The following is a 26916-nucleotide window of genomic DNA, read 5'->3' on the forward strand; positions in this document are numbered from 1 at the left end:
CCCACATTGGGCTCCCTACTTAGCGGGAAGAGTGCTTCTCCCTCTCCCACTCCCCCTGCTTGTGTTCCCTCTCTTCCTGTCTCTCTCTCTGTCAGATAGATAAATAAAGCGTTTTTAAAATAAAGTTAAAGAAGCATTTAAAGGCATAAAATAATTTATATAATTTCTAAAACAATTGAGGAATGTTATATTTTTGTAAAAATCATATATTTATTAAGTGAGCCTTTTTTTGTTTGATGAACACAAAAGATCTAGTAAAGTGTTAAGGAAATGTTACTTTTCAGAGGAAATTATCTATTTTGATTAAGGTGTTACAATCATAAACATCGATTAAATTTTTATAGCAACTTTTGACCAAAAAACCTTATTGATTGCATTCTGCAAATTAACACAGTATAGTTATGGCATACTAGTGTCTCAGCATTGAATATTGAAAGAAAGAAAGAGGAAGGAACTAAAATAACGCGGAAAGTAAAATGTGTATTATACGTAGATTTGGTGACACCAGTGGTGAAGTAGTCAAGATTCCATAAAGAGAAAGATCATAGGCATTCTTGCATTCTATAACGAGGGCTAAAAAATAGCCAAATGAAAATCTGTTCATTGTTGGAATTGCAGAAACAAAATATTCTTATTTTAAGATTTTCCCCAAAACATCTGCTTAGCATCTCTTTACCAGCTGTTGAGTTCTGACCAAGAAAATATAATAATTAAAGAAATCTCCTGCTGTGCTACTATGGCACAAGATAATCTTTTCTTCCAGCAGATTATAGAGGTGTTTAATAATAGGTATCAATTGATAGGCAAGTTACATTTGTATTTTGTTTTTGAAAATGTAGGAAAGAATCGGCACCAGCTAACATTTGGGGAAGCAAGCAAATTCTTTCAAATGTATTTAAAATAAATGAGTAAAAACAAGAATAGTCTAATATTTCTTAGTATGTGTCAATTTTAAAAGTACAGGGTTTTCTTTACCTCAGCACTATTGACATTCTGGGCTGGATAGTTCCTTGTCATCAGGGCTTGTCTTGTGCATTGTAAGATATTTAGTAGCATCCTTAGCCTCTACCAGCTAAATACCAGTAACACACAACCCCCTCCATGACTTTATCTCCACATGCCCCCTGGTTGTGACAACAAAAATGTCATCAGACACTGCTCAATGTCCCTTAAGGTACAAAGCCACCAGTTACTTCTGCTTGAGCCAATTCTAGAGAGTAAACAGAAAATGAGTCAGTATGAATTGCTTTAAAACTCATTAAAATTTTTAGGAAAAAAAATGAGTTGCCAGAAGTATCAGGAAGACTAAAATAATGAAGATGAAAGTTACTATACCATGACAATGTTCAGACATAAGTTATATTGTTATACAGTCCAGAAAAATATGAAGATTTACTTTAACCTTTTTCTTGGTACCTGAAAAGTAACTAATATATTCAGAAATTTTTTAGCTAAACTGTTTCATTCTATAATGGGGAACTATTGTTTTCCTAAGTTAAAGGTAACTTTTCAACCTGGAATTAGCCATTTCAAGGGCTGAGTGAAGTACTAACCCAAGGGCCTGTTAACGAGATCATCTCTGAGCAGGTGGAATCCGTAGGTGCAGAGAAGGTGAATATAAGAGTCCCAATAAAGACTTCAGACACTTTCATTTGCTAGACTTCAATATAGATGAAGTACTTTTATAATTCCCACCAGCAACCCTGGGGCCTACCATGTTTCACTTGAGTTTCTGCCCTCACTAGCCAACACTGCTAGATAGGAATTAAAACCAAAAGATTCAAAAAGAGTTATAGTCTATTGAATTAACTTGGTTCTTTGCTAATAAAGAAAGCAAACTTTCCACACAGAAGCACAATATTAGAATTAATACCTTGTTGAAAACCTGATACTAAATTAGACTACTGAATATAAAATGTATTTTTAAAGTATAATACTGTCTTAGAAATCACATTTAGAAATGACAGTATATTTATATCAGTGTCAAGATCTTTGATTTTATTTTTTTCATCATCATGGAATCTGATAATTAAAGGTTTTCTTAGAAATCCCTCATCTGGGGTGCCTGGATGGCTCCCCAGTCTCAGGGTCCTGGGATCAACCCCCACCCCCTGTCTGCCTCTCTGCCTACTTGTGATCTCTGTCTGTCAAATAAATAAAATCTTCAAAAAAAAAAAAAAAGAAATCCCCTTATCTAATCTTTATTGAATTTGCCTATTTCCGTTCTACCTAGCTGCCTGAACCTGCAGAGACACAGACACTTCCCCTAAGGAGCTCAGTCTGAAGCAATGATTCTCAACCCGAGTGTCATTTCCTTGTAGAAGCATGTCAGAATTTCTGCAAGGAGCTATTGTTTTGAAAAATATATTTAATATAACTTTTTAATGTAATGCCTATTATTCTTTACAATATATACTATAGAAATAAAGCAGTGCCAAGAAATGGGGTGGTCATTGAAAAGGAATATAAAGTCCAAGAACAGGTTCATTGATTTTTTTTTAATAAGAGATATTACAGTATTTTGCATATTAATAAGAATGGTCCATACAAATGAGAAAATTGATGATACAAGAGAGGGATGGGATTGCTCCTAGAGGCATGTCCTTAACTAGTCAGGAGGGAATGGCCCCTAGCATTCTAGTGAAAGGGCTGGCCTAGGGTGAGAACATGGACAGCTCGTCCATAGAAGAACAAAGGCAAAACATGAAGCTATAGTATGGTAGGTTGGTTTGGTTAAGGTGGGAGTATGTGGAAGTTCTTTTCTGATTCTTCTATATTGTCAGTGAAATAGGAAGCAAGGTCATAAGGTCAATAAAGAGGGAATAGAAGATGCTCGCCATTTGAGGAAAAATAGTCATTTAGGAAAGTACAAAAATGTTGCCTAGCAAGGCTGCCACAGAGTGTGCACAGCGCTGTTATTCGTGTGGCTTGTAATATGAATGGAGTTGTGCAGGATGATAGCCCTTTATGGAAAACACAAATATACATCTTTCAGATAAATGAAAAAGCCAACTGTGCTTTTACATAAGCTGATTTCTTGCAGCTTGGGTTAAAATTTCAGTGAACAGTGTCATACTTATATTCAAAAAGCACAGTACCAGGGTACCTGCATGGCCCAGTCGGTTGATCTTGGGATCCTGGGGTGGAGCCCAGGGTTGGGCTTCCCACTCAGCAGGCTGTCTGCTGCTCCCTCTTCTTCTGCCCCTCCTCCTGCTCCTGTTCTATTTCTCTTTCTCTCTCTCAAATAAGTAAAATCTTACCAAAAAAAAAAAAAAAAGCACAGTACCTAGAACAACTTGGGTAGAAGTAAAGAAGATGTACTGTAGGACAGTGGCTTTCACATTGTTAACTTGTTTACCCCTTAAAAGAATTTTGAGAAAGTATGAACCCCTTGTAAAATTTTAGGGCGACACCTGAAAATATTTTCTATATTTTTAAAGAATGGCAAAGGATATATTTTCTGACCTTTCAGGTAGTACATATTTGCTATAATTATATTTTCATAAAAACATAAAACAACTCACTCAGTTGGAGTTACAGATTTAGGCCATTCAATTCATAGAAAATATGTGCCATAAAATCTAATTGGCAAAGCTGATTCTTATTGTCAACAGTCAAGCTAAACTTTTCGTCAACAAATGTTAGATTTCATTCATATTTTGCCTTATTCTCCCAGAGACTTTTATACCTGAAGCCATACACCATAATAACATCTGAAATAGATTGGAAAAATATCTTTCTTAATAAAGTGGGAAGACAAGTCATTTTTAGGAAAGCACTCATACAGAAGTTGGGATCTAGAATTCAATTCCCTTAAAAGCTATACATGCCCATCCTCACCATCTAAAGGTTTTTTTTTTTTTTTTTTTTGAAGTATAATTAACATATAGTGTTGTATTAGTTTCAAGTATGGAAAGTCTTTATCCCTGAGGGTAAGTATGTACCAGTAAGACATCTGCTCTAGGACACATAGATGATTCCCAGAGTAACTAATGTTACATTGGTGTCAAATGATGCTAAAAGTAGAATTAATTGTCACATGAAATGTGAGATGAAGGGCAAAAATCAATTTTTCTTAATATGTTTCTAAAATATTTTAAATATGTTTGCATAATTGTATATTATAGGCATTTGATTCTTTCACTCATATCCCTAGAATTTTATATATCCATATTGCCACAAAGTGTTACCTTCTAATTAAGAAAAAAAGAGAATAACCTTATTTGTGACATAGAGGGTATAAACAGCCTCACCTGCCTGAATGTGGATCTTGGATCTCTCATTATTAGGATCATAAGTTCCAAGAGAGAAATGGGCATCTACAAAGACTTCCTATATTCTGGATCTACAGTAGTCTCCACAATTGGCCTGTCTTTAAGATAGAATTTGAATTTTGAAAGGCAAAAAGTATCAAAATTTTACTCTGGAATATTCCAGAACACAATTATATGCCCTAAACTAAACACACCAATTCTAATGTTATCATTATTGGTTTATATCATATTTGATAACCACATGAATTTCTTATTTTTTATGTATTAGTTATTTACTTATTATCAGAGCTACAAAGTGAAATTAGAACATTAGTAGTAAAGTGGTCAAGAACCAGGTTTCAGTACTTAAGTGAATTAATTCAAAGTATCACAAGCCCTAAATTCACCTAGGTAACCAAAACATAAAAATAGAGGGACCTGACTAAAGTCTGTAGATGGATCACAAAACCCGTTATTATTATTATTGAAAAATCATAAGTATATATCCTCTTGACATCATACTTAAATAAAGAGAAAATAATAATACTAGGCAAGGGTCAAATGAAAATTTAAAGTAAAAAGCTTCAGATGATTTCATGTAGGGTGTTTTGTTTGTTTTTATAAAAAAGTATTGTTTTGTTTCTTTGGGGAAAACTATATATTGAGGAATATCCTTTAGAAAGTAAGAAAGTTATGAAATACTTGCTATAGAATTTTAGCCCACATATCTAATCTCACTCATGCCCCCACACCTTTACATCACAATCCTTGCCAAGCATACCTTTCTTATACCCGCACACAAACTACATACAATGAAGGTAGTTTTTTTTTAGAGAGTATATAAAAATTTGAAGAAAGAATTCATCAGATGTAAAAAGCCATAAGTTTATGGCACCTAGGTGGCTCAGTCAGTTGACATAGGACTCTTGGTTTCTCCCCAGGTTGTCAGATCAAGCCCCTTCACAGCCCCCACCCTCATGGAGTCTGCTTCTCCCTCTCCCTCTTCCCCTTCCCCTGTGTGTGCACAGTCTCTCTCTCTCTCCCCTTCTCAGATAAATAAAGATTTTACTTATTATTCAAGAGGGAGAGAGCATGAGCTGGGGGAGGGACAGAAGGAGAGGGAGAAGCATATTCCCTGCAGAACAGCGGGGCAGGAGGCACAGCTCCATCCCAGGACTCTTGAGATCATGACCTGAGCCAAAGTCAGATGCTTATCAAGACTGAGCCCACCAGGTGCCCCTATAAATAAATAAAATCTTCTTTAAAAGCCAAGAACTTAGTACTACTGAGGAAATAAAAATTTCCAGTAACTTAATGTACTAATTAAGTTATTTTTAATCTGGTTGCATTGTAATCATTGTTTTTCTTCATAGGGCTTCATTATTTCAAAAATGTTGTGCTAGTGGGATCTCTACAGGATCGCTATGTTCCTTATCACTCTGCCCGCATTGAAATGTGTAAAACAGCTTTAAAGGACAAACAGTCAGGTAACTAAGTAAATTAAAAGTATTTCATCTCCATTTCTCTTGACAGTGCATCCCATTGTGGTTGTATTTTTATTTTACCAGTTACAAATGAAGTTAAAACTTTTTTCATATGTTTGTTGACCTCTTTTTTATTCTTTGAAATGCCTGCTTATGACTTTGAATCATTGTTTGATATGGAGTTATTTATCTGTTTCTCAATAAAAATCTCTATATATTCAAAAAATATATTTCAAACGGTGCTAACTACACATGAGCTTTCCCCCCAAGTTTTTCTTGTAGTCACTTTCTCTCTTCTTTTTCATATCTTTCTTTTTACTCTATTTTCCACCCACCAATATTAACAGCTATCCTTCCTCTTTTTCTTCCTTCCTTTTCTCCTGCCATGTGAGATGTTTTTGCCAATGAAACAGTCATTCTCATAAAAGAGTTCTTTTTTTTAATTATAAATGCTGTCCATTTTGCTGCCTCAAAAGTAATCTGTAATTTGATTTCTTCTGGATTATTGGGATTGGTAATTATGGTAATGATCATGCTGCATGTTCTGCTGTATCTTGCTTTTAGTCAAAGATGGCAGCAAAGACTTACCCCACTTTAATGAAGTAATAAAGATTTTATATATTTATTTTCTTGCTCTTTTTGAATAACAAAAGAAATTTAAATCATGGCTATTTAGAGCTAGAAGAAGACTTGGGTTCTATTTGCTTATTTTATAATTGAGGCCCAGAGATGCTAAGTGGCTGATCTAAAGTCACTGGTGATTAATTAATTACAGGTGTAGAGCAAGAACTTGGGTGTCCTACCTTCCTGTACTTGTTCAGTTCCTTTTTTGGAATGAGGCTGGTTTTTAAACAAACTCTTAATCCTTTGCTTCTTTCCACATTTTAACAGTGAACAGCTTCTTTAGACAGGGAATCTCTCTTATACACATTTGTATTGACATTGTCTAGTATGTTGCCTGGCACATAGGAGATACTCTAGTCATTTGATAATTATCTTTTTTTACCATTTTGTGACATTAGAATAACCTTTTCTTCCCCTTAACTTCTATTCTAGCAAGGGACTTAGAGAAAAATTCAGAGGAGATTTAACCTTCAGATGGGCACAGAAACTAGAGAAATGTGCTTTGTTTTAACGAAGATTCTGTGCTAGTGGGGGGCAGGGGAATCTAATAAAAACAGGTTTGGACTTCTTCCTATGTAAAAATATTTTTCAAACAGCATGGAACCAGAAATCCAGCTTGAATAACAGTGAAAATTAAGAGAAGGAGGTGGGAGTAAAAAGTTTTCTATGAATCTATGTGATATTAATGTCTCTTTTAAATGCCTCTCTCCTTTCTCTAAATGTTGTTCTACTTTTCTCTTCTCATGATTCCACAAGAATAAACCCTGCCTCTTCTCAGAAATTTGATACTTTCCTCCCTAAAATTCACGAGTTCATGGATATGTGTTAGTGCTCATCTATGATAATATTAGCAATGCATAAGCATTAAAAACTATTTTGCCCCTTATAAGACAGCTTGTGCGTTATGTATATCTAAACTTCATCTTTTATACTGTGAATGACCTCAATAAATTCATTGTAAGAATTAGCCAAAAAGAGGGAAAGAGAAGCACAATTTTGGAATTAAAAGCAGAACCAACATTAAATAAACCCTTAGACTGAAAAAAAGATCCTGTCTAATCTTTGAGTTAAACTCACGTTATTCTTCTGACTGTAGGAAGTTGCTGTTTTTTCTCAGAGTAATGCAGAAATATGTGGAATACTGTTGAATGCCACATAAACATTCTTAAAGTACTTGCTATAGGTTCAAGTTTTAAAAGTTATAAAAGGTAAAATGTCTTTTTTTTTTTTAATAAACATATAATGTATTTTTATCCCCAGGGGTACAGGTCTGTGAATCACCAGGTTTACACACTTCACAGCACTCACAATAGCACATACCCTCCCCAATGTCCATAACCCCCTCCCCCTCTCCCAGCCCCACCTCTCCCCAGCAACCCCCAGTTTGTTTTGTGAAACTAAGAGTCATTTATGGTTTGTCTCCCTCCCAATCCCATCTTGTTTCATTTATTCTTCTCCTATCCCCCTAACCCCCCATGTTGCATCTCCACGTCCTCATATCAGGGAGATCATATGATAGTTGTCTTTCTCCAATTGACTTATTTCACTAAGCATGATACCCTCTAGTTCCATCCACGTCGTCGCAAATGGCAAGATTTTATTTCTTTTGATGGCTGCATAGTATTCCATTTATATACCACATCTTCTTTATCCATTCATCTGTTGATGGACATCTAGGTTCTTTCCATAGTTTGGCTATTGTAGACATTGCTGCTATAAACATTCGGGTACACGTGCCACTTCGGATCACTACGTTTGCATCTTTAGGGTAAATACCCAGTAGTGCAATTGCTGGGTCATAGGGTAGCTCTATTTTCAACCTTTTGAGGAACCTCCATGCTGTTTTCCAGAGTGGTTGCACCAGCTTGCATTCCCACCAACAGTGTAGGAGGGTTCCCCTTTCTCCGCATGCTTGCCAGCATCTGTCATTTCCTACCTTGTTAATTTTAACCATTCTGACTGGTGTGAGATGGTATCTCATTGTGGTTTTGATTTGTATTTCCCTGATGCAGAGTGATGTGGAATTATTTTTTCATGTGTCTGTTGGCCATCTGGATGTCTTCTTTGCAGAAATGTCTGTTCACGTCCTCTGCCCATTTCTTGATTGGATTGTTTGTTCTTTGGGTGTTGAGTTTGCTAAGTTCCTTATAGATTTTGGACACTAGCCCTTTATCTGATATGTCGTTTGCAAATATCTTCTCCCATTCTGTCAGTTGTCTTTTGGTTTTGTTAACTGTTTCCTTTGCTGTGCAAAAGCTTTTGATCTTGATGAAATCCCAATAGTTCATTTTTGCCCTTGCTTCCCTTGGCTTTGGCGAAGTTCCTAGGAAAATGTTGCTGCAGCTGAGGTCGAAGAGGTTGCTGTCTGTGTTCTCCTCAAGGATTTTGATGGATTCCTTTCTCACATTGAGGTCCTTCATCCATTTTGAGTCTATTTTCATGTGTGGTGTAAGGAAGTGGTCCAATTTCATTTTCTGCATGTGGCTGTCCAATTTTCCCAGCACCATTTATTGAAGAGGCTGTCTTTTTTCCACTGGACATTCTTTCCTGCTTTGTTGAAGATTAGTTGACCATACAGTTGAGGGTCTATTTCTGGGCACTCTATTCTGTTCCATTGATCTATGTGTCTGTTTTTGTGCCAGTACCCTGCTGTCTTGATGATGACAGCTGTGTAATAGAGCTTGAAGTCCGGAATTGTGATGCCACCAACATTGGCTTTCTTTTTCAATATTCCTTTGTCTATTCGAGGTCTTTTCTGGTTCCATATAAATTTTAGGATTATTTGTTCCATTTCTTTGAAAAAATGGATGGTATTTTGATAGGGATTGCATTAAATGTGTAGATTGCTGTAGGTAGCATAGACATTTTCACAATATTTATTCTTCCAATCCAAGTATCACTGATCATTCTCCATACTGTGTAAAAGGCAGAATGTCTTACCATGGCTACCTTATTTTCATAATGATTTGACAAATCATAAGTGACTTAATATTGAATAAAACTATCAGCTCTGTTATATACATTGCTTTGATTAAAAGTATCAAATTAATAAGAATTTACAAAAAATTTGTTACTTTAACTTGGCCAGATAATGTGGTTATTTATATTTTTTATAAAACAATCTCAAAAATGGTAGTCTAAGAAAAAGAAAACTTTTAAAAGACATTCTTCTGCTTTAAATAGAAATAACGTAACTAAATTTCATTAGTTATATGGAAGTTGGCATAGATTTTTTTTTCAGTTATTCATGGGAACTAATTTTCCTATTTTCTATTTGTTCCATAGGACAAATCTATTCAGAAATGATCCACAACTTGCTTCGCCCAGTTCTGCAAAGCAAGGACTGTAATTTGGTTCGATATAATGTCATCAATGCATTGCCCAATACAGCTGATTCACTCATTGGGAGAGCTGCACATATAGCTGTTCTTGATTCAGAAATATTTTTAGAGAAATTCTTTCTGGTTGCTGCCCTCAAATATTTCCAATAAGATAAAAACACTGTTAGAGACTTGATAATTACCTCATTCAACAATGATTGAAATAATGTATTATATTAAACTGTAGATGCAGATAAGTTCTAAGAAATATTTATACCTTTTTATATGGAAGATAATTTATATCATCCATGTTTAGAGCTTTTTAAACATCAACTTTACTTTCTAGGTAATGTGGCTGTGCAATATTTTTTTAATTTTATCTTTTTACTTTTCTATTACTTTTTCATATATTTTGCTACATAAATATTTCAGTGAAACTTTAAGCCCATCTGATTATCTGATTGTTTATTATTGGCTTTCCACAATCCTTACATTAGACACATCATATTAGAGGCCATTTATTGCAAGAATAGCATGGGATTTTAAATTTTCTAGTATTGGGGTATTATTTAGTTAATTATAAATTTTACTTTTAACATTTTACTATGTTTTAACTGGAAATAAAATTATGGCTGCTAACGTATATTTTTTGAAATCAACTCTAGCCCTGTCAAACCAGCTAGTTCATATATGACAACGTATAAAAGTTTTCTATAAAAGTCATTATTACTGTTGCTATTAAACATATGTCATGCATATTAAAATATATTTTCTATGGTGATTTCAACATTATTTCTCATATTGACTTTTATTACTGGAACTTTTTCATGTTCATGTTAGCAGCATCCAGAAGTTTTTGAATGTTTGCCCTCTGCTTTGATTTAGTTGGAATTTTGCTACATTTAGTAGTGTTGCTTGAACTTTCTGACTACATTTCTTCAACTTTTTTCATGGACTTTTCTTGTATGTACATAATAATTAAGTGTTGAAATTTATGAAATACTTTTATGAATTTAGATAATTTTTAAATATTGTTAAAATTTGTTGAACTAAAAAGTAATGTAAATAAAATAATTCATGTTAAAAATGGAACAAAATATTTACATGTTTGGTGATAGAGAAGCAAATGTTTTTGATATATGGAGATGTTAAGTCTTTTGACTTTACTAAAGGTGCTGAATAGCATTAAATTCACTATTTTCCTTTCCTGTTTTACTTGTGAAAATAATAATGCACTAAGGGTGGTTAGGTCTCTTTGCATTTGCGAGTTGTGATGGACAGAGGTTTTGTAAGGATGTGTTGTATAATTGATGCATGTTTTATTTTTAGCATTGTGTTATTGCCTCTGATGTTAATAAATGAACAAATGACTATCTAGAGGAACAGCTAAAACACTTGCTTATTTTCAGAATGCTGGGGTATATTTTTATTTATAATTAGATAGACTGTGTTAATTAATTGTACAGACCAGCATGATTATATAACTTATAGCCTTTGTATTTTTATAATTTATGTCTTTTGCATATATTAAGTAGTTAAAAGGTATTTCATTGGCTCTCTATAATTCTTTACTTTATAAAAGTATTTGAAAATTTAATGAATTGACTAAGCAATAATATACCAAGTGCATTATAACTGGAAAATATAAATATATGCATTAACCACCACATATTTTTGCCACACACATTTTTCATCTTCACATACCTTGGCCCTGAGTTTGAAATATGCTTATTCTAAGTTTGAATAATCTTCCAGGTTTATCAAAGAATTCATTCTTACTCATAATCTTGTAATTGTATTTGAGGCTAAATTGTTCTTATGATCATAGTTGGTTGATTGGCTGTTGGTTGTTTTGACAGTTTTTAAAAACTTATCAATGATCATGGTTTAAAATCTACCAGATTTCACTTTTATTTGCCAGGGAAACTATCATATGTTATTCACCTCCAAATTTGGATTGCAGGAATGGGGTTCTGAGGAAAAGGGGATGTGATTGTCTGAAACAGTATAATTGACTTTTAGAGAATCTCATTAAAGTATATACCCATATGAATTCTTGTTAAAAACAACATCAGCAAAACAATTAAGTTAAGCAGAAAAATAGTTTAATGGAAGAAAATTAGGTAGTTCACAGAATTGTTGGAAATGCTGGAGAATGGACTTTGGAAAACAGACAGAAGCCAAGGGAAGCTAAATGACCAAAATCATAACCAAGTTCTGACCTCAAGAAGAACTGGAAGTTTGTGTATATGTCTACTGGTAGTGGTGCCTCTGAAAATTGGATTCCACACACACTCCAGATTCAAAGTCTGATGGGAATGTCCAGCTGACAAGGATTATTCTTGTGCCAGCACTCAGGCTGTCAGGCATCAAAGATAGCAAGTATGTCTGACGTTTTCAGCCTCCACAGTAGAAGATAGGACCATTTCTCTTACCAGATCCACCAAACAAATGAAATGGATTTGATGACTAAACACCAAATATAGAAACATCAGAGATCTACTGTAGTCCTGTCTCTTTCCAACATCTACCTGTACCACTTCTACCATATTTACACAGTTACATTATACTGACATAATATCCCTCATCCACTTTCAAGTCCACAATCTCCATGTGGTGGTCATTCCTCCTCTAATTGTGTAATGATCTTGTCTCAATAGTATGTAACCCATAGACAATACTGCCACCTAACCACAACCACCCCTATATATAATAATAGTATAAGATATGAAAGGAAAGGAAAATTATTAAATATATAAGCATATATATGTACCAATGAGGAAGAAAATATAACTAGAGCAGGGCTTTGCCAACTTCCTTGCTGAGAATTACCTGAATTACTTGTTAAAAATACAAATTCCAGAGCCCTATTACAAATGAACTGAAACAATAACCAGGAGAGGGTATGGGGAGCAGCATGCTTCGTCCCAAAGGCCTCTGATTTAAATTTTTTAAAAAATTATGCTAAATACACCCTCCATTCTGCCACTGGCCATGAGGCCAGATGGTTATGACTTCGCACCACTCACTGCCACTTATTCCGTTTCCCTTGTGTTCAACTAGTAACTTGGTGGATGAAATTTCTTTATCTAATGCTTGATCCAAGGATCTGAGGCTTAAGTGGTCTTGCCTATATATGGTTGCAGATGTTTGCTTAATTTTTATAATTCAGCATGGTATTGTGAGGAGGTATTCCAGGAGATAAGATTTCCCAAGCTCCAATCAGACTCCTCTCCCTACTCCCTTTTCTTCCGTGGTCATTAGGGCCAATCACCCCAGCTAGTGCCATAACCACTTTTTCTAAGTCCTTACCTAGAGGAATGAGCTAAAATGACCAGGTTACAATCCCAAACTCTAATGCAGAGAAAACATTGTATCCCCCTTATACCCTACTCTGGCTACAGAAAATTGGTGCACCAACAGAATCTGGAATCATGGAGATGGATGGCAAGAGCAGTGAAGGGTCTAAGATTTTATCCTACTTGTAGGCTTGCCTTGCTACAGTTAAATGGATGCTGATAGGAGACTCCCGGGTATAAAAGACATGATTATGGAAAAATAACCAGAGCATCAGCATATTTGCACTAATTCCTGGAGCCCCAATTCCCACAGTGATTGCCAGATGACATCTGTACACACAATGGGTTGCATCACAGGAGAAAAGTCCAGGACCAGGGACCACGCATTTTTTGAGCAAGCAGCAAACAAGCCAGTCTCTTTTCCTCAAGGGAAACAGCAGTTAAATGGTAGGAACGCTGTATTTAAATGCCTATATGACTAACTATAGACATTACTCAGTTTCGGGAGATGGATAAGCCTTGAGCAATAATATACAGGCATGCAGGACTCTTGGCAGATTGTCTCTCCCAACAATAGAAAGCAAAATATATGGATAGTGTATCAGATGTTATAAGATATTAGTCCTTCTAGTACTCTTTGGATCCTGTTATTCTGTAGAGAGAATAATAGAGAGCTAGTCACCAAAAATACCATTAAGTCATTGGGAGCATATGCTGAATCCTTTAGGACAGCATCCCAAAGTGTATTTTCTCACCTTGTTCCAAAAGTAAAGGTTTGATAGGGTTAACCAGTTGCTTCTGGACTCATGGGGTATATGATAAGTCTTGTTAATTCCACAGGCATCAATACTCTACATTTTTTCACAGGAAAGTGAGTTCTTTGGTGAGAAGCAATGTTGTGTGGGATGCTATATAAGGTGTAGGTAGTATAAGGTATTCAGTAAGTCCACAGGAAAAAAATGTGTAAAAGAAGCATAAGTCAAGGAAAGCAATCCAAACACAGTATAATTGTCCCTATACAACAAGTTGCTACTTCCTTCTTTATAGTAGGATTCCGTTGTAATCAAACCTGCCACGCAGGCTATGTAGTCCTATATCAGGGGGACAGGTTGTTCACTGCAAGTAGCGGTGCTAGCCAATTAGTCTTGGCAGGGGAAAAGACCATGTTAAAAATTTATGCATTTCTATGCCACCGTGGCTACCCAATAGTGGGTCCCAGCTGTGGTGGGAGAATGAGGCTGACTGATGTCTACTGAGTGGGTCACTGTGGTAGGCAGCTGCTAAAATGATCTTCAGTGATCTGCATCTGCTGGTATTCACCCTTTGTATAATCCCCTCCCTTTTGAGAGTGTGTCGGATATGCTGACTCACTTTTAATAGAGTACATCAAAAGAGAAAATACATCATTTCTAATGATAGAATACATCAAAACTTGAAATGAGATTACAGAAGCACTGTGGCTTCCATTTTAGCCATCTTGTTCTCTCATTCATTCTGTGGAAAACCAGCTGCCATATTGTGAGGTGACCTTTGAAGAAGCCCACATAGCAAGAACTGAAAGAGGCCTCCAGCCCAAAAACCCACAAAGAATTAAAACCTGACAATAATCATACTAGTAAGCTTGGAAGCAGATTCCCCTCACCTCTAGTTGTGCCTCTATATGAGAATGGAACCCCAGCTAAGAGCCTGACTGCAACCTCCCTCAAGATCTAAAGCCAGAGGCACAATGGCTACCCCATTTCTGACCCACAAAAACTGAGATAAAGTGTTTATTGTTTTAAGACAAAATTTTGGTTTAATACATTATGGAACAAAGTAGATAAGTAACATCAAAATCTTATTCTGATTAAGAGCCCTTCTGAAAAAAATGAAACAAGATGGGATCAGTAGGGAGACAAACCATAAGAGACTCTTAATCTCACAAAACAAACTGAAGGTTGCTGGGGGGCGAGGGGGTATGGAGAGAGTGGTTGGATTATGGACATTGGGAAGGGTATGTGATATGATGAGTGCTGTGAAGTGTGTGAGCCTGAGGATTCACAGACTTGTACCCCTGGAGCAAATAATACAATATATGTTAGTAAAAAGTTTATTAAAATAAAATACAAAAAAAAGAGCCCTTCTGAAATGGGAGGCTTTCCTTTTTTCTTTTTTTTTTTTTCCTTGAGTAATGAGATCCAAATATTCTTATGTTTTGGGGTGATTTTGAGAGGTCCTATTCCAAAGAACTATTTAAAACCTTTACAGTCCCAGACCTTGATCAAAACTTCACTAAACCAGTGCCCATGAAATCATGTAGATCTTTATCTCAAGCCACATCCCTTTCCAGACAAAGTGTAAAGGATAAAGTTCTAGCCTCTGAGAAGATCTCTCTCTCTCTCTCTCTCTCTCTCTCTCTGCTGTTCCTTGAGGGCCTCTGTTAAATGGGACTCTAAATGCCAAGGCAGTCCCTTGATAGCTGAGTTAGTATGTTTAGCAGAGCCATTCATAATGTGGCTTTGAAGTTTTCCCTCAGTCAACTGGTCACAAGGAACTCATCATTAAACTGTAGATGTGAACTAAGGGTCAAAAATATTTGTGGGAGCTAACTGCTAATGAAAATTGCTTGGGTTTTGGTTCTGGCCTTCTTTTGTATATAATACTTTTTTTTATTTAAGATTTTATTTATTTGACAGAGACACATCAAGAGAGGGAACACAAGCAGGGGGAGTGGGAGAGGGAGAAGCAGGCTTCTGGTGGAGCAGGGAGTGGGGCTCAATCCCAGGACGCTGGGATCATGACCTGAGCTGAGGGCAGACAATTAACAACTAAGCCAGCCAGGCGCCCCAGTATATGATTTTAGTAAAGGGGACCCCTTCTCTAGGAGGATCACGTAACTCCTAGTTTATGATGAGAAACTCAGATTGCATAGCTACCTGATCTCACCTTCTCAGACATTACCAGGCCCAACAGCTAGCCAAGAACTTTTCTGAAAAATAAATAATAAAAGTAAAAATCTAGGGCCCTGCACTGTGATTCTGTAAGGATTTCCACAAGTTACATAAAGCACCTTGATCTGCCACATATGCTCCAAACGTCATTGGAACTGTTGGAATTTATGGGCCAACTGACAGAGCTTCTTCCTCTGCAGCCTGGACCAGATGGCAAGCCTTTTCTTGCTCTGCTCTTCACTCAAAACTGTCATCTTTCAGGTCATCTGATCAATGAGTCAGAACTGACGAATTGGGAGTTCACTGAACGACTAGATATTTAAGAAATAAAAGAACAGTAAAAGGAAGGAGCAAAAGAGTAAAAGGTGCTTCACCTTTGTGTACTATAAAAGATCTTTCAAGAGACCTCTGCCTCAGATTAAGAGGAATACACCGAATTATATTCCCTCATCCAACCTCAGCCATGATTTGGGGTTTTAATCAACACAGAGGTCAGGGTGGTTTGAGTAGCTCTTCGCGAGAAAGCTGACGCTCTCCAGGAACCTTTCCTACAGACAGCGCCTGACAGGAGCGCGGATTCCGAGGATGAGCCGGAAGCCCCGCCCCGGCCCGGCCAAACGCAGGGCCCACCCCTCCAGACGCAGGCTCCGCCCAGTCACAAGCAGGCCCCACCTCCCGGGAGCTCCGCCCCACCTCCCGGGAGCTCCGCCCTTCCTGCGGGGTGAACCTCGGTGGGCTGTGCTGGCTCCGCGCCTCCCTGCTGGGCCCGCGGGGACGCTGCGGGATTTCGCACCATGTCTGCATCGAGGCTGGCTCGGTTGCTCGGCTGCGTTCCGGCCACCGTGTGGAGAGCGGCAAGTAAGACGTCCGGCCCCGGGGCCGAGGTCGCCCGCGGGGTCGCGAGGCCCCGGTTCCGCGAGAAAGTCCTCCCTCGGGGAAGCCGCGTGTGTCCCGGGCGTCTAAAGGCGCCGGGTGCTACAGAGCTGCTCTTCTTCGGCTCGGCCACCCACGTCTTGGTCCTGGTCAGGTCCCTTCTCCATCCCGGATCTCAGGGGTGGGACTAGGGCTAGATCACCTCACCCAAGCCCTTCCAGCCTGGGCACCCGCTTCCTTCCGGTCACTGGTCAGGAAGGGCAGCAAAACATTCGGGGTTGTTTACTTGGGAGCCCTCAGCGCGCACTGCTCTTCGGTGCTCGTGAAATAAAATGGAAAAGAGGGCCCTTGGGGAGCGAGAGTCATCGTTTACTTATTTAATTTACATCAAAAAGGATTTGTGGCAGTTTGCAGTATTAAAATATCGGAAAAGTGCAGAGGTGGGCCAAAGTAGCAGATTAGTATAATAAAAATTAGATAAAGTCAAGAATTGTTAATACAAAGAAAGCATGCATATTTTCAGTAAAAACGAACCTTTTTAAATCCATTTTTGTTGGAAAACTTTCTCAGTATTTTAGACGTAACCCACAGAATATGCTAAACTTAGTTCTAATTGAGGACATCCTGGAGAAATTGTGTAAGTTGGAAACAAAATTACTGGCCCTCTTAGTAATGGGCCCCAGATTTCTATGCAGTTTGTTTTTTGTAATAATTTCTCCCCAGACGTATTACTTGTTAATTGTAAACATTATAAATGGTCCAGGAGTGAATAATAAAGTGAAAGTCCCACTTTATCCAAACTCCAAAGTAGTAACTGTAAATTTTGTTGTGTGTTCGTTCACCGCCCTTTTCTCACTTGTTAACAAGAATGAAGTGTTTGATACTAAAAATGTATATAACACGTGTAAGTTATGAAGCAGAACTTATATTTGTGAACTCATTTTCCAATTTAAGAAATAGAATACTCTTACCAAGCAGTTCCTGTGTGCTTCTTCCCATTAGAGTTGTTACTTTTTATGTTCTTGGTCTTCATAGAAACGACTTCTTACCATTTGTATTTATTTTGCTTGCGTTTTTCAACCTGACACTATATTTTGAGATGCATCTATATTGATGTGTGAGGTTGTTAATCATGCAATTGCGAGAATGTATCATACAGTTTTTCCACTTTTCTTCCCAGTGGACATTTGGGTAATTCTGGAAACACCAGGATTGGCTGCTACACATTCTTGTTATGGGTGCTCTAATGCAAGGAGTGGAATTCCTGGAACATATGGTATAGGCCTTTTCCACTTTACACTACGATGCCAATTAGTAAAGGCATTTCCGTTCCTACTGGCAATTGCGTACCTGCCAGCAGAAACATCAGTTTTTGTTGTTCCACATACTTGTCAACATTTGTTAATTATCAGAAAATTTCATTTTTGTCTGAATAGGGTGTTGAAATGGTATGTCGTTATGATTTTGCTTTGGGATTTTATATCCACTATCCTAGCTAAATTACTTTGTTAAGCATCTGCCTCTGGCTCAGACCCTGGGATCACCAGGGTCCTGGGATCGAACCTCACATCAGGCTCCCTGATCAGCAGGGAGCCTGCTTTTCCCTGTGCCGGCTGCTCCCCTCTGTCTCTCTGTGCTCTCTCTCTGTCAAATAAATAAATAAAATATTTTTTAAAAAGAAGAAGAAGAAGAAGAAGAAGAAGAAATTGGCCTATAATTTTCCTCTTTTGCAGTTTCGTTTTCTGGTTTTGAAGCTTAAGTTATTCTAGCCTCAAGAGTCTTACCACCCTTTTCTCTTTCTTATGTTTTGTTTAAAGAAATTACTCATTCTTAGAGGGTTTGGTATAACTCAAGTATAAAACTAACTGCACTCTGATGGAAGATTCTCAATTACTGGTTTAATTTCTTTAATGCTTATTGCATTGTTCATCAGTTTTCTCTTCAGTCAGCTTTGATGAGTTAAGTTTTTCTAGAAAATTGTTCATTTTTTATGCTTTCGTTATATAGGCATAAGTTCCCTTTTTTAAAAAATGTCTGCTCTCATATATAATTATGTAGTCTCTTCATATTATTTATTTTGCCTTCTTTTGTTTTTTTCTTCGTAGCTTAATCAAAGACTTCACAGCAGTTTTAATCTTTTAAGGGAACCAACTCTTGCTTTTGTTGATTCTCTCACTTGTATGTCTTCTACTTATGTTATCATTTTCTTCTCTCTGGTTATTTTCTTTCCATTTTCTGTGTGCCTCTCTTTAAAACAAAACTAAAAATATGGAAACGGTGCACCTCATGGCTTAGTTTGGGCTATAATAGCAAATTACCATTGACTGGGTGCTGAAACACCAAACAATTATTTCTCGCAGTTCTGGAGGCTGGGAAGCCTGAGATCAAGGTGCCAGACATGCGGTCTCTGGTGAGAGCCTGCTTCCTGATTTGCAGATGGCTGTCCTCTCATTGTCTCCTCATGTGCCAGAGAGCAGAAAGCCACAGCAGGCTCTCATATTTCTTCTTAAAAGGGCACTAATCTTGTTCATGAGGGCTCCACCCTCATCACCTAATTACCTCGAAGAAGCTCCACCTTCTAATATCACCACATGAGGGGTTAGAATTTCAATATATAAATGAGGGTGGTGAAGGGGACTCAAATTTTCAGTTCCTAACTTTGATCTTTTGCTTTTGTATGGTTTGTTTTTTTTGTTGGTTTTTTTTTTTTTAAGGAACATGGTAATTAATGGAGCTTCTTACATGAACAACATGTGGCTGGATTTTGTTTGTTTTATTTTGTTTTTTGGAATCTGACAGTCTACACCTATTTAACTGGAGAGTTCAGATTATTTATGTCATAATTATTGATATAATTGCCTTTATTTCTACCATATTTTTACACCTTCTATTTGTCATACTTGGTTTAAATTAAATATTTTCTTCCATTTTTTTTCCTCTGCTGGTTTGGAAGATATACATTACCTTTTATTGGTTACCCATGAAATCTAAATGCATACTGAAGGAAATCTAAAGTGAACACCTTCTCTTAAACAGTGCAAAGTGTAAAAATGCTTTGAATTCACTCACCCTCTATCTTTGTTATTCAGCCTTTTAGGTGTGTATATGTGTGTGTTGTCGTGTATATATTGGGATGGGATTATGGTATTGATAATATGACATCACAGTTATTATGGTTTTATATAATCAATAAATAAAACTTTCATTTTCTTATCTCCTTTTTATCTCTTTGTTCTTATGTCACTTTTGGGATCATTTTCTTTCTTTTTTTTAATTAATTAATTAACTAATTAATTTGACAGAGATCACAAGTAGGCAGAGAGGCAGGCAGAGAGAGAGAGAGAGAGAGGAGGAAGCCAGCTCTCTGCTGAGCAGAGAGCCGGACTCGGGGCTTGATCCCAGAACCCTGGGATCATGACCTGAGCCAAAGGCAGAGGCTTTAACCCACTGAGCCACCCAAGCGCCGCTGGGATCATTTTCTTAAAGTACATTGCTTAGAAGTCCCATTCATGACTGTCTTTTGTGGTAAAGTTTCTTAGTGTTCTTTTGATATTGGTCTTATTTTTAATCTGAAAATCTAGTTTCTTTCACTTTTGCTTTTGAAAGGTGGTTTCAGTGGGTGTATCATTTTCTCATAGCTCTATCTTCTGGCTTCTATTATGGCTATGGGGAAGTTATCTGTCCGGTTTTTGTTCCTTCATTAGTAATCTTTTATCTGGCTTCTTCTTAGATCTTCCTTTGACCTGGCTTCCTTGTTGGGGTTGTTCATTTTACATTGTGTCCAGATGTACTTTTTTCCCCTTTAATTTGGCATCTTTTTGCTTCCTGTGTTTGAAGATTCCTATCTGTTGTACTTCTCATGATATTTCCACTATCTCCTTGTGGAATTATGATTAAACAAACATTTGTTAGATCTTCTCATTTGATCCTCCATAGGTTTGAACTTCTCTTTGGTTATTTTCATCTTTGTCTCTATGCTTTTTCCTGCATAACTTCTTCAGAACTTAATCATAGATCACAGATTCTCTTCTCAATTTTATCTGTTCTATTTAGCCCTTTTATTGAGCTTTAAATTTAAATTGTTACATTCCTAAATTTCTTTGTGTTTTAAGTTGGCCTTTCTTAGTCTCTTACTCATTTCTCCCTTTTGGCCTTTTTTTTTTTTTTCCCTTGAACACATTAAATAGTTATATTCTGATTTCAGTGATGTCATTATGTCACAACTTTTTTTTTTTTTTAGTATGTCACATCTTTATGATCTGGTCCTATTGGTTGATTTCACTAACTCTTGCTTGTGATTGCTTGTTTCCTCAAATTTTACTGGTATTCTCTCTTGAGACTTACATGAGACAGGAGTTGAGAGGGTATTTCTCCACAGAAGATTTGCTTCTGCTCTTCCCATGTGTCTGGAGCACTTCACCTTGACTTGGGTCCACTTTATATAAGATGCTCCCCTTGGGCATTTTTGGACCATGCTGATAGTGTGTAATCAGGCATAAACATAGTGTGGTCAGCCAGTAGTTTCAAAATCTCGGTAAGGGCTTCTATTTTTTTCATTTCTGCTCGGAACCAAGGTTGAGATGGAGACTCATCCCTCCTTGACTGTTGTCTTCATTAGCTGCAAGTTTGCTTCTAGTTCCTTGCTCTTTTGACCAGCAGCATGAACATCACCCAGAGATTGTTCAAATGCAGAATCTGAGGCCTCCCTCACACCTGCTCAGAGTCTGCGTTTTAACAAGATCCTCCAGGTATTTTACATGCACATCAAAATCCTCAGGCTCAATTTCTCTTCTGAGAGCCGAGCCTCCCGGAGCCCTGGCCTCTAGCAGGCTTCTGTTCGGCTCAGGCCCAGAAGACTCCTCTCCTGCTGTTCTGGGAGCTCCGGACCCCAGCTCTAGGTGGGAAAGACATAGGATAAGTAGTGGTTTAAGTGTTTATTGACCTCACTGGATAGCTTTGTTGGTTTATCATTTTATACTTTCTTAAAGGATCTTTGATTAAGAAATATTTGTGTGTTTTTTCAACCTTTTTAAGTGTCTATAGCGATAGGTTTTTAGGCATCTCTAATTTATCAGATTGCCAGAAACAAGTTATGAAAACTTGCTTGTTGTTTTCTTTTGTTTTCAATCAGTCTTTTTTCCTTTGCTTATTATTCTTTCAGAAGGTCATCTTGTTTGTAATGTGCTTGTAAACAGTTCTAAAGAGACTTTTTTTTAAAAGATTTTATTTATTTATTTGAGACACAGAGAGAGAGAGAGAGACAGTGAGAGAGGGAACACAAGCAGGGGTGCAGGGAGAGAGGGAGAAGCAGGCTCCCCGCTGAGCAGGGAGCCCAATGTGGGGCTCGATCACAGGATCCTGATAACCTGAGCTGAAGTGAAATGCTTAACGACTGAGCCACCCTGGTGCCCCTTAAATAGTCTTTGGATAAGGCCAGATCACCCCTTGAAGAAGATGACATAGGCTTTATGGTGGTGATTTCCTTGTTTCTCAAAGGATGATTTTTGCTTTAAGTTTGTCAGCTATTGCCCATGCAGTCGAGGTAGTCAGAAGCGTGCTCAAGACCACAGTGTAATACAAACATTAACATACAGCTCGCTTTTGCGCGCTGTAGGGGTTAGTGGCTGATCCCCTGCACCATAAAAAATCCACGTATAACTTTTGACTACCCCAGAACTTAATTACTGATAGCCTACTTTTGAGTGGAAGCCTTGTGATAACATGAACAGTTGATTAACACATGTTTTGTGTATTATATATATTATATGTTCTTAAAGTAACATAGGATAGAGAAAATAAACATTATTTTAAAAAGTCATAAGGAAAAGAAAATACATTTATAGTACTGTACTATGAAAAATCCACCTATAAGTGGACTTGTGCAGTTCAGACTTGTGTTGTACAAGGGTCAGCTGTAATTACTGTTGCTTAGTACCTGCTATTTGATAGGCAGAGTCCATAGGAGTGGTGCTGGGGCTCCCTTTCACATCTTTGCTATTCCTTATGATCCAACAGACCCCTTTCTCTCGCTGTCTGCCCTTCAAGCCTTACTGCCTCCACCTCTGCCCGGTGGCTGTGCACAGACTTGATTCCAAAGCTCTAAAGCGTGTGGGTACCAAAGAGCAACAATGTCCCCTGTCTTATCTTGTACGGTACAGAAATGAGAGGAATTCTCCTCCTCCCCAGTCTGTTACACTGTTAACCTGTCTACAAAAATGATTCTGTCTAGGCCACTGTGGTCTCAGAGTCCTTTGAGAAAGTTGGTCTTTTAGCTTTTCCTTGTAACCTTTTATTCTAAGATAAAGTTCCTTCAGAAGTACTCAAGACCAGACCTACGGACTAGTTTCTCGAACTTCTCCTGCTACTCCTCTGTCTTTTCCCACAGTACACTCATATTCCTCTTCTTTACCAAAAACCCTTTCGCACATTGACTTCTGTGTCCTACAGTTAGGCTTAATGGAGACACACACCTTACTCCCTTTTTCTGAGTTAGGCTGCAGGACAAGTAGAAGTATCCCCGTTCTGGGGAGGCTACAGACTCAGTGAGGTTCAGTAACCGCCTTGGGGTCAGTCACATTGCTAAAAGTGGGGTGGCTGGCATTGGAACCCATGTGTGATTCTAGTGCCCTTAGTTTGCCAGGTTTTTGGTTTTTTTTTTTAACTTGTCCATGGTATTACCGAAGGAAAGGGCCAAGCTGCTGTCACAGTTCTGCTGATGGAACAGGCAGGACAACTCTGCCTTGACAGGTAATTCGGGGATCATTGTTCTTTCCATCTTGTTGCTGCACCGTCTGTAGGCCAGTGCCGCTGATCAGACCCATGTACAATAGTTGAATTTTACTTATTTACAACCTATGTTCTGAATGGTTGGACATAGGCTCTGAATGGGCACTGTCTATATCATACAAGTTATTAAATATTTTACATATCCCCTTGCCCTGGGTTTTGTCCACTCTGCATGGTTGAAGCTGGGTCACTGCCATGTCTGTATTCTAACCCAAAGAAGTGGGAAAAGACATCCAGGGCAATCAGCTTTTTGCAGAAGTGGGGCAACCCAGAATTTGCACGCATCACTTCCAGTCACAACCCATTGGTCACCACTTGGACGTGTGGCTGTTTGGCTTCAGAGAGGCCAGGAAATGTCTTCTCTAAGCAAGTGGCCTGGTGCTCAGCTTAAGAGCAAATGAGATGGGAGTGAGAATCTTAGAACTGAATGGAAGAAGGGAAAGGGGGCTACTTGAGACAGTAGGCGGCTTCCACCACATCTACCTAATGTCACTTTTTCAGAAAATAATTTTGCTCAAATTGAACACAATTAATGTAAATTAAAGGCCATTAGACCTGCCCCATTGGATTATTGTGAGGTTTAAAGAGGTGTCATGTTTTCAGCCACTAGTACAGAGCCTGGCACATAGGAGGCATCTACCCATGTTTATTACTTGTATTAGTTATATTTAGTACATCTGTATCATTTCAGAGGCAAATTTTTTAGCTTCAGGTTATGTCTGCATTATAACTGGTAGTCAAGACTATTTTGTGCCATTTTTTATGATTTTGTGCAAATGCTTAGGAATTTCTACAGATTTGGAACTTACCAAGATTAATTTTTATACTGAATATCATTTTAAGCATTGAATTAAGAGATTTTTTTTTTTGATTTGCAAAACAATCAAACCTAAAACAGAAAGTGCTAATTCATTGTATTGAGTGGAGTCTGAATGCACAGTAGCAGGTGGTTACTGGTATCTGTTAAATAAATACTTGGCTGATTTTTAGGCTTCAAGGTGAGTTGTTAAATGTGCAGGAAGACAGACTCGCTTAGTAACCAGATGCAGAATCTAGTCATTAGCCAGAATAGATGAAAAATCTGTCCACATGTAGAATCTAATTTGTAACTATTAAAATACTTTCTGTATATCTATATCAATTATTACTGAATTATCATGACTTAGAAACAGCCTTTCATGCTTTATAAATTTGTGATGGATTTGTTGATGGATACATAGTCGGACATTAGATAATGAACAGAAGTTTCTGTTGTGGAAGTTGGCTAAACTTCCTAAATTGTGTTATATTGATGTCACATTCTAAAGAATCCTATATTTCAGATAAGAAGTGACTAACAGGGGCGCCTGGGTGGCTCAGTGGTTTAAGCCGCTGCCTTCAGCTCAGGTCATGATCTCAGGGTCCTGGGATCGAGTCCCGCATCGGGCTCTCTGCTCAGTGGGGAGCCTGTTTCTCCCTCTCTCTCTGCCTGCCTCTCTACTTGTGACCTCTCTCTCTGTCAAATAAATAAATAAAATCTTTAAAAAAAAAAAAAAAGAAGTGACTAACAAAAATCCCATGATTTGGACTGGAAATATCTTTCTATTGAGCATGGTTTATATTCACCAAAATCTTCAATATAGTATTTTTAAAATAGTCACAATAAGCCAAGATCAGCTTGCTATATGAAATATATTAGTATAATCAGAAGCTCATATTTCTATATTTTCCATTTCTTAAATAAAAGTAAATTCTGCCTTATAAGATATTGTTGCAGGTTTTCCTCTTTAGCCTTTTTGTATATGTTTAAATATGATTATGAGGACATAAAAAAAAATTCAGTACGTCCTTAGATAATGGAGTGGGAGTTTGAAGGCAAAATGGTATGTACTCTAAATCAACAAGTAAAAATTTTAAATAAGTAAATGTTTTTATTTTAATGTGCATAGATATTTTTGTTGATCCACAGTTTTTCTCAGCCAATTAATGTCACAAATATGTAGTATTTTATATAAGTGACCATGTAGTTGGGAGAAAACTGTATTAATTCTGCAGATTATTGTCATAGCTTTATTAAAATATTTATGTATTTTTTTAATCCTTGTGTTTTGTGGGCTCTTGGATCTGTGGGAGAATGATAGTTTGTATTCTAATTGGTCATTCAAACAATAACTTTGCTACTCCCTGAGCTATATGCAGTAGATATGCAAATGAACAGCCACTATTTCAAAATTGTTAATACAGTTTGTATGTAACGTTAACTTTATGTAATCTTACAAACAAGTCTTACATAAATTCCAAGTTGGCTGTGGAGGGTATGTACATAAAAAAAGAGAGAAAGATATATATGTACAAATATTTATATACATATATATATTTGTGTGTGTACGCATGGCTGTTTTTATATGTATAATTGTTTTTAAGTAATTCGTGCACCCAACATGGGGCTTGAACTCACAACCCCAAGATCAATAGTCACGACTGACTGAGCTAGCCAGGAACCTCTATATATAATTTTTTAAAGCAGATGGTAAGATGATGTCATGATAGCTATAATATGAATAAAATACTTATAATAAAGGAAAATTCTCATTATATGTAATGCCACAGTGAGCTTCCAGATAATACTGCAATGATAATATTAGAAAACTTGTCACAATGGTAAAAGCTTGCATGTTTAATTTATTTAGTAACTCATGAGATAGGTACTGTTACCTTCAATTTAGAAGAGAGGAAACTGATGTAGAAAGGGTAAGTCACTTTACCAAAGGTCAAACAACTAAAACCGCATTAGTTTCCCGCCGCTGCTATAACCAGTTGTCACAAACCTAGCAGGGAGGTGAGAAGTCTGACATGGGTGAAAAGTCCCTGGACTGAAATCAAAGTGTTCGGACTGTGTTCTTCTGGATGCTCTAGGGGGACAATCTCTTTCTTCCCTTTCCAACTTGTAGAGACTGCTGAAGTTCCTTTCCTCCATCTACAAAGCCGGCATTGTCCATTACGGCTGTCTCATGCTGCTGTCCTTCTGGTTCTCTCTTCCAATTGTCTCTTCCCCTTTTAAGGATTCTTGTGACTACAGTGGACCCACACAGATAGTCCAGGGTAGTTGCTGTAGTCTAAGTTCATATGATTTGCAGCCTCAATTCGGAGTGCTACCTAAATTCTTTACCGTGGAACCTCACCTCCTTATAGTTTCTGAGTGTGAGATTCCAGTCATCTTTGGAAGCCATTATTCTGCTTACCACAGGGGTGTAACTGGAACTGGTCCCCAACTCTGTCTGCCTCTGAAGCCATTCCTTTAGGAAGTTCAAAACCCAACCCTGAAGTCATTTTTTCAGGATGGTTTTGTACTTATTGAACATGATCTT

At 37.4% G+C, this 26916-nt stretch overlaps 2 protein-coding genes across 10 annotated transcripts in view; both read left to right on the plus strand.

Annotated features, from left to right (window-relative positions):
- Nucleotides 1-11058, plus strand: part of FAM135A (family with sequence similarity 135 member A) — a 126532-nt gene extending 115474 nt beyond the window's left edge. For all 8 annotated transcript variants that reach the window (XM_046005145.1, XM_046005146.1, XM_046005150.1 and 5 more), the window contains 2 exons: nt 5627-5740; nt 9647-11058. In XM_046005145.1, the coding sequence (XP_045861101.1) occupies nt 5627-5740; nt 9647-9852 (320 nt within the window). In that variant the 3' untranslated portion in view covers nt 9853-11058. The remainder of the gene's footprint in view (nt 1-5626; nt 5741-9646) is intronic.
- A 5556-nt stretch (nt 11059-16614) lies between these two features.
- The window catches only part of SDHAF4 (succinate dehydrogenase complex assembly factor 4), a 46341-nt gene continuing 36039 nt past the window's right edge, over nt 16615-26916 (plus strand). For both annotated transcript variants that reach the window (XM_046005563.1, XM_046005564.1), the window contains exon 1: nt 16615-16768. In XM_046005563.1, coding sequence (XP_045861519.1) covers nt 16705-16768 — 64 coding nt within the window. In that variant the 5' untranslated portion in view covers nt 16615-16704. The remainder of the gene's footprint in view (nt 16769-26916) is intronic.

The sequence above is a fragment of the Meles meles genome, chromosome 5 (genome assembly GCF_922984935.1).
Source record: "Meles meles chromosome 5, mMelMel3.1 paternal haplotype, whole genome shotgun sequence".
Lineage (NCBI taxonomy): Eukaryota > Metazoa > Chordata > Mammalia > Carnivora > Mustelidae > Meles > Meles meles.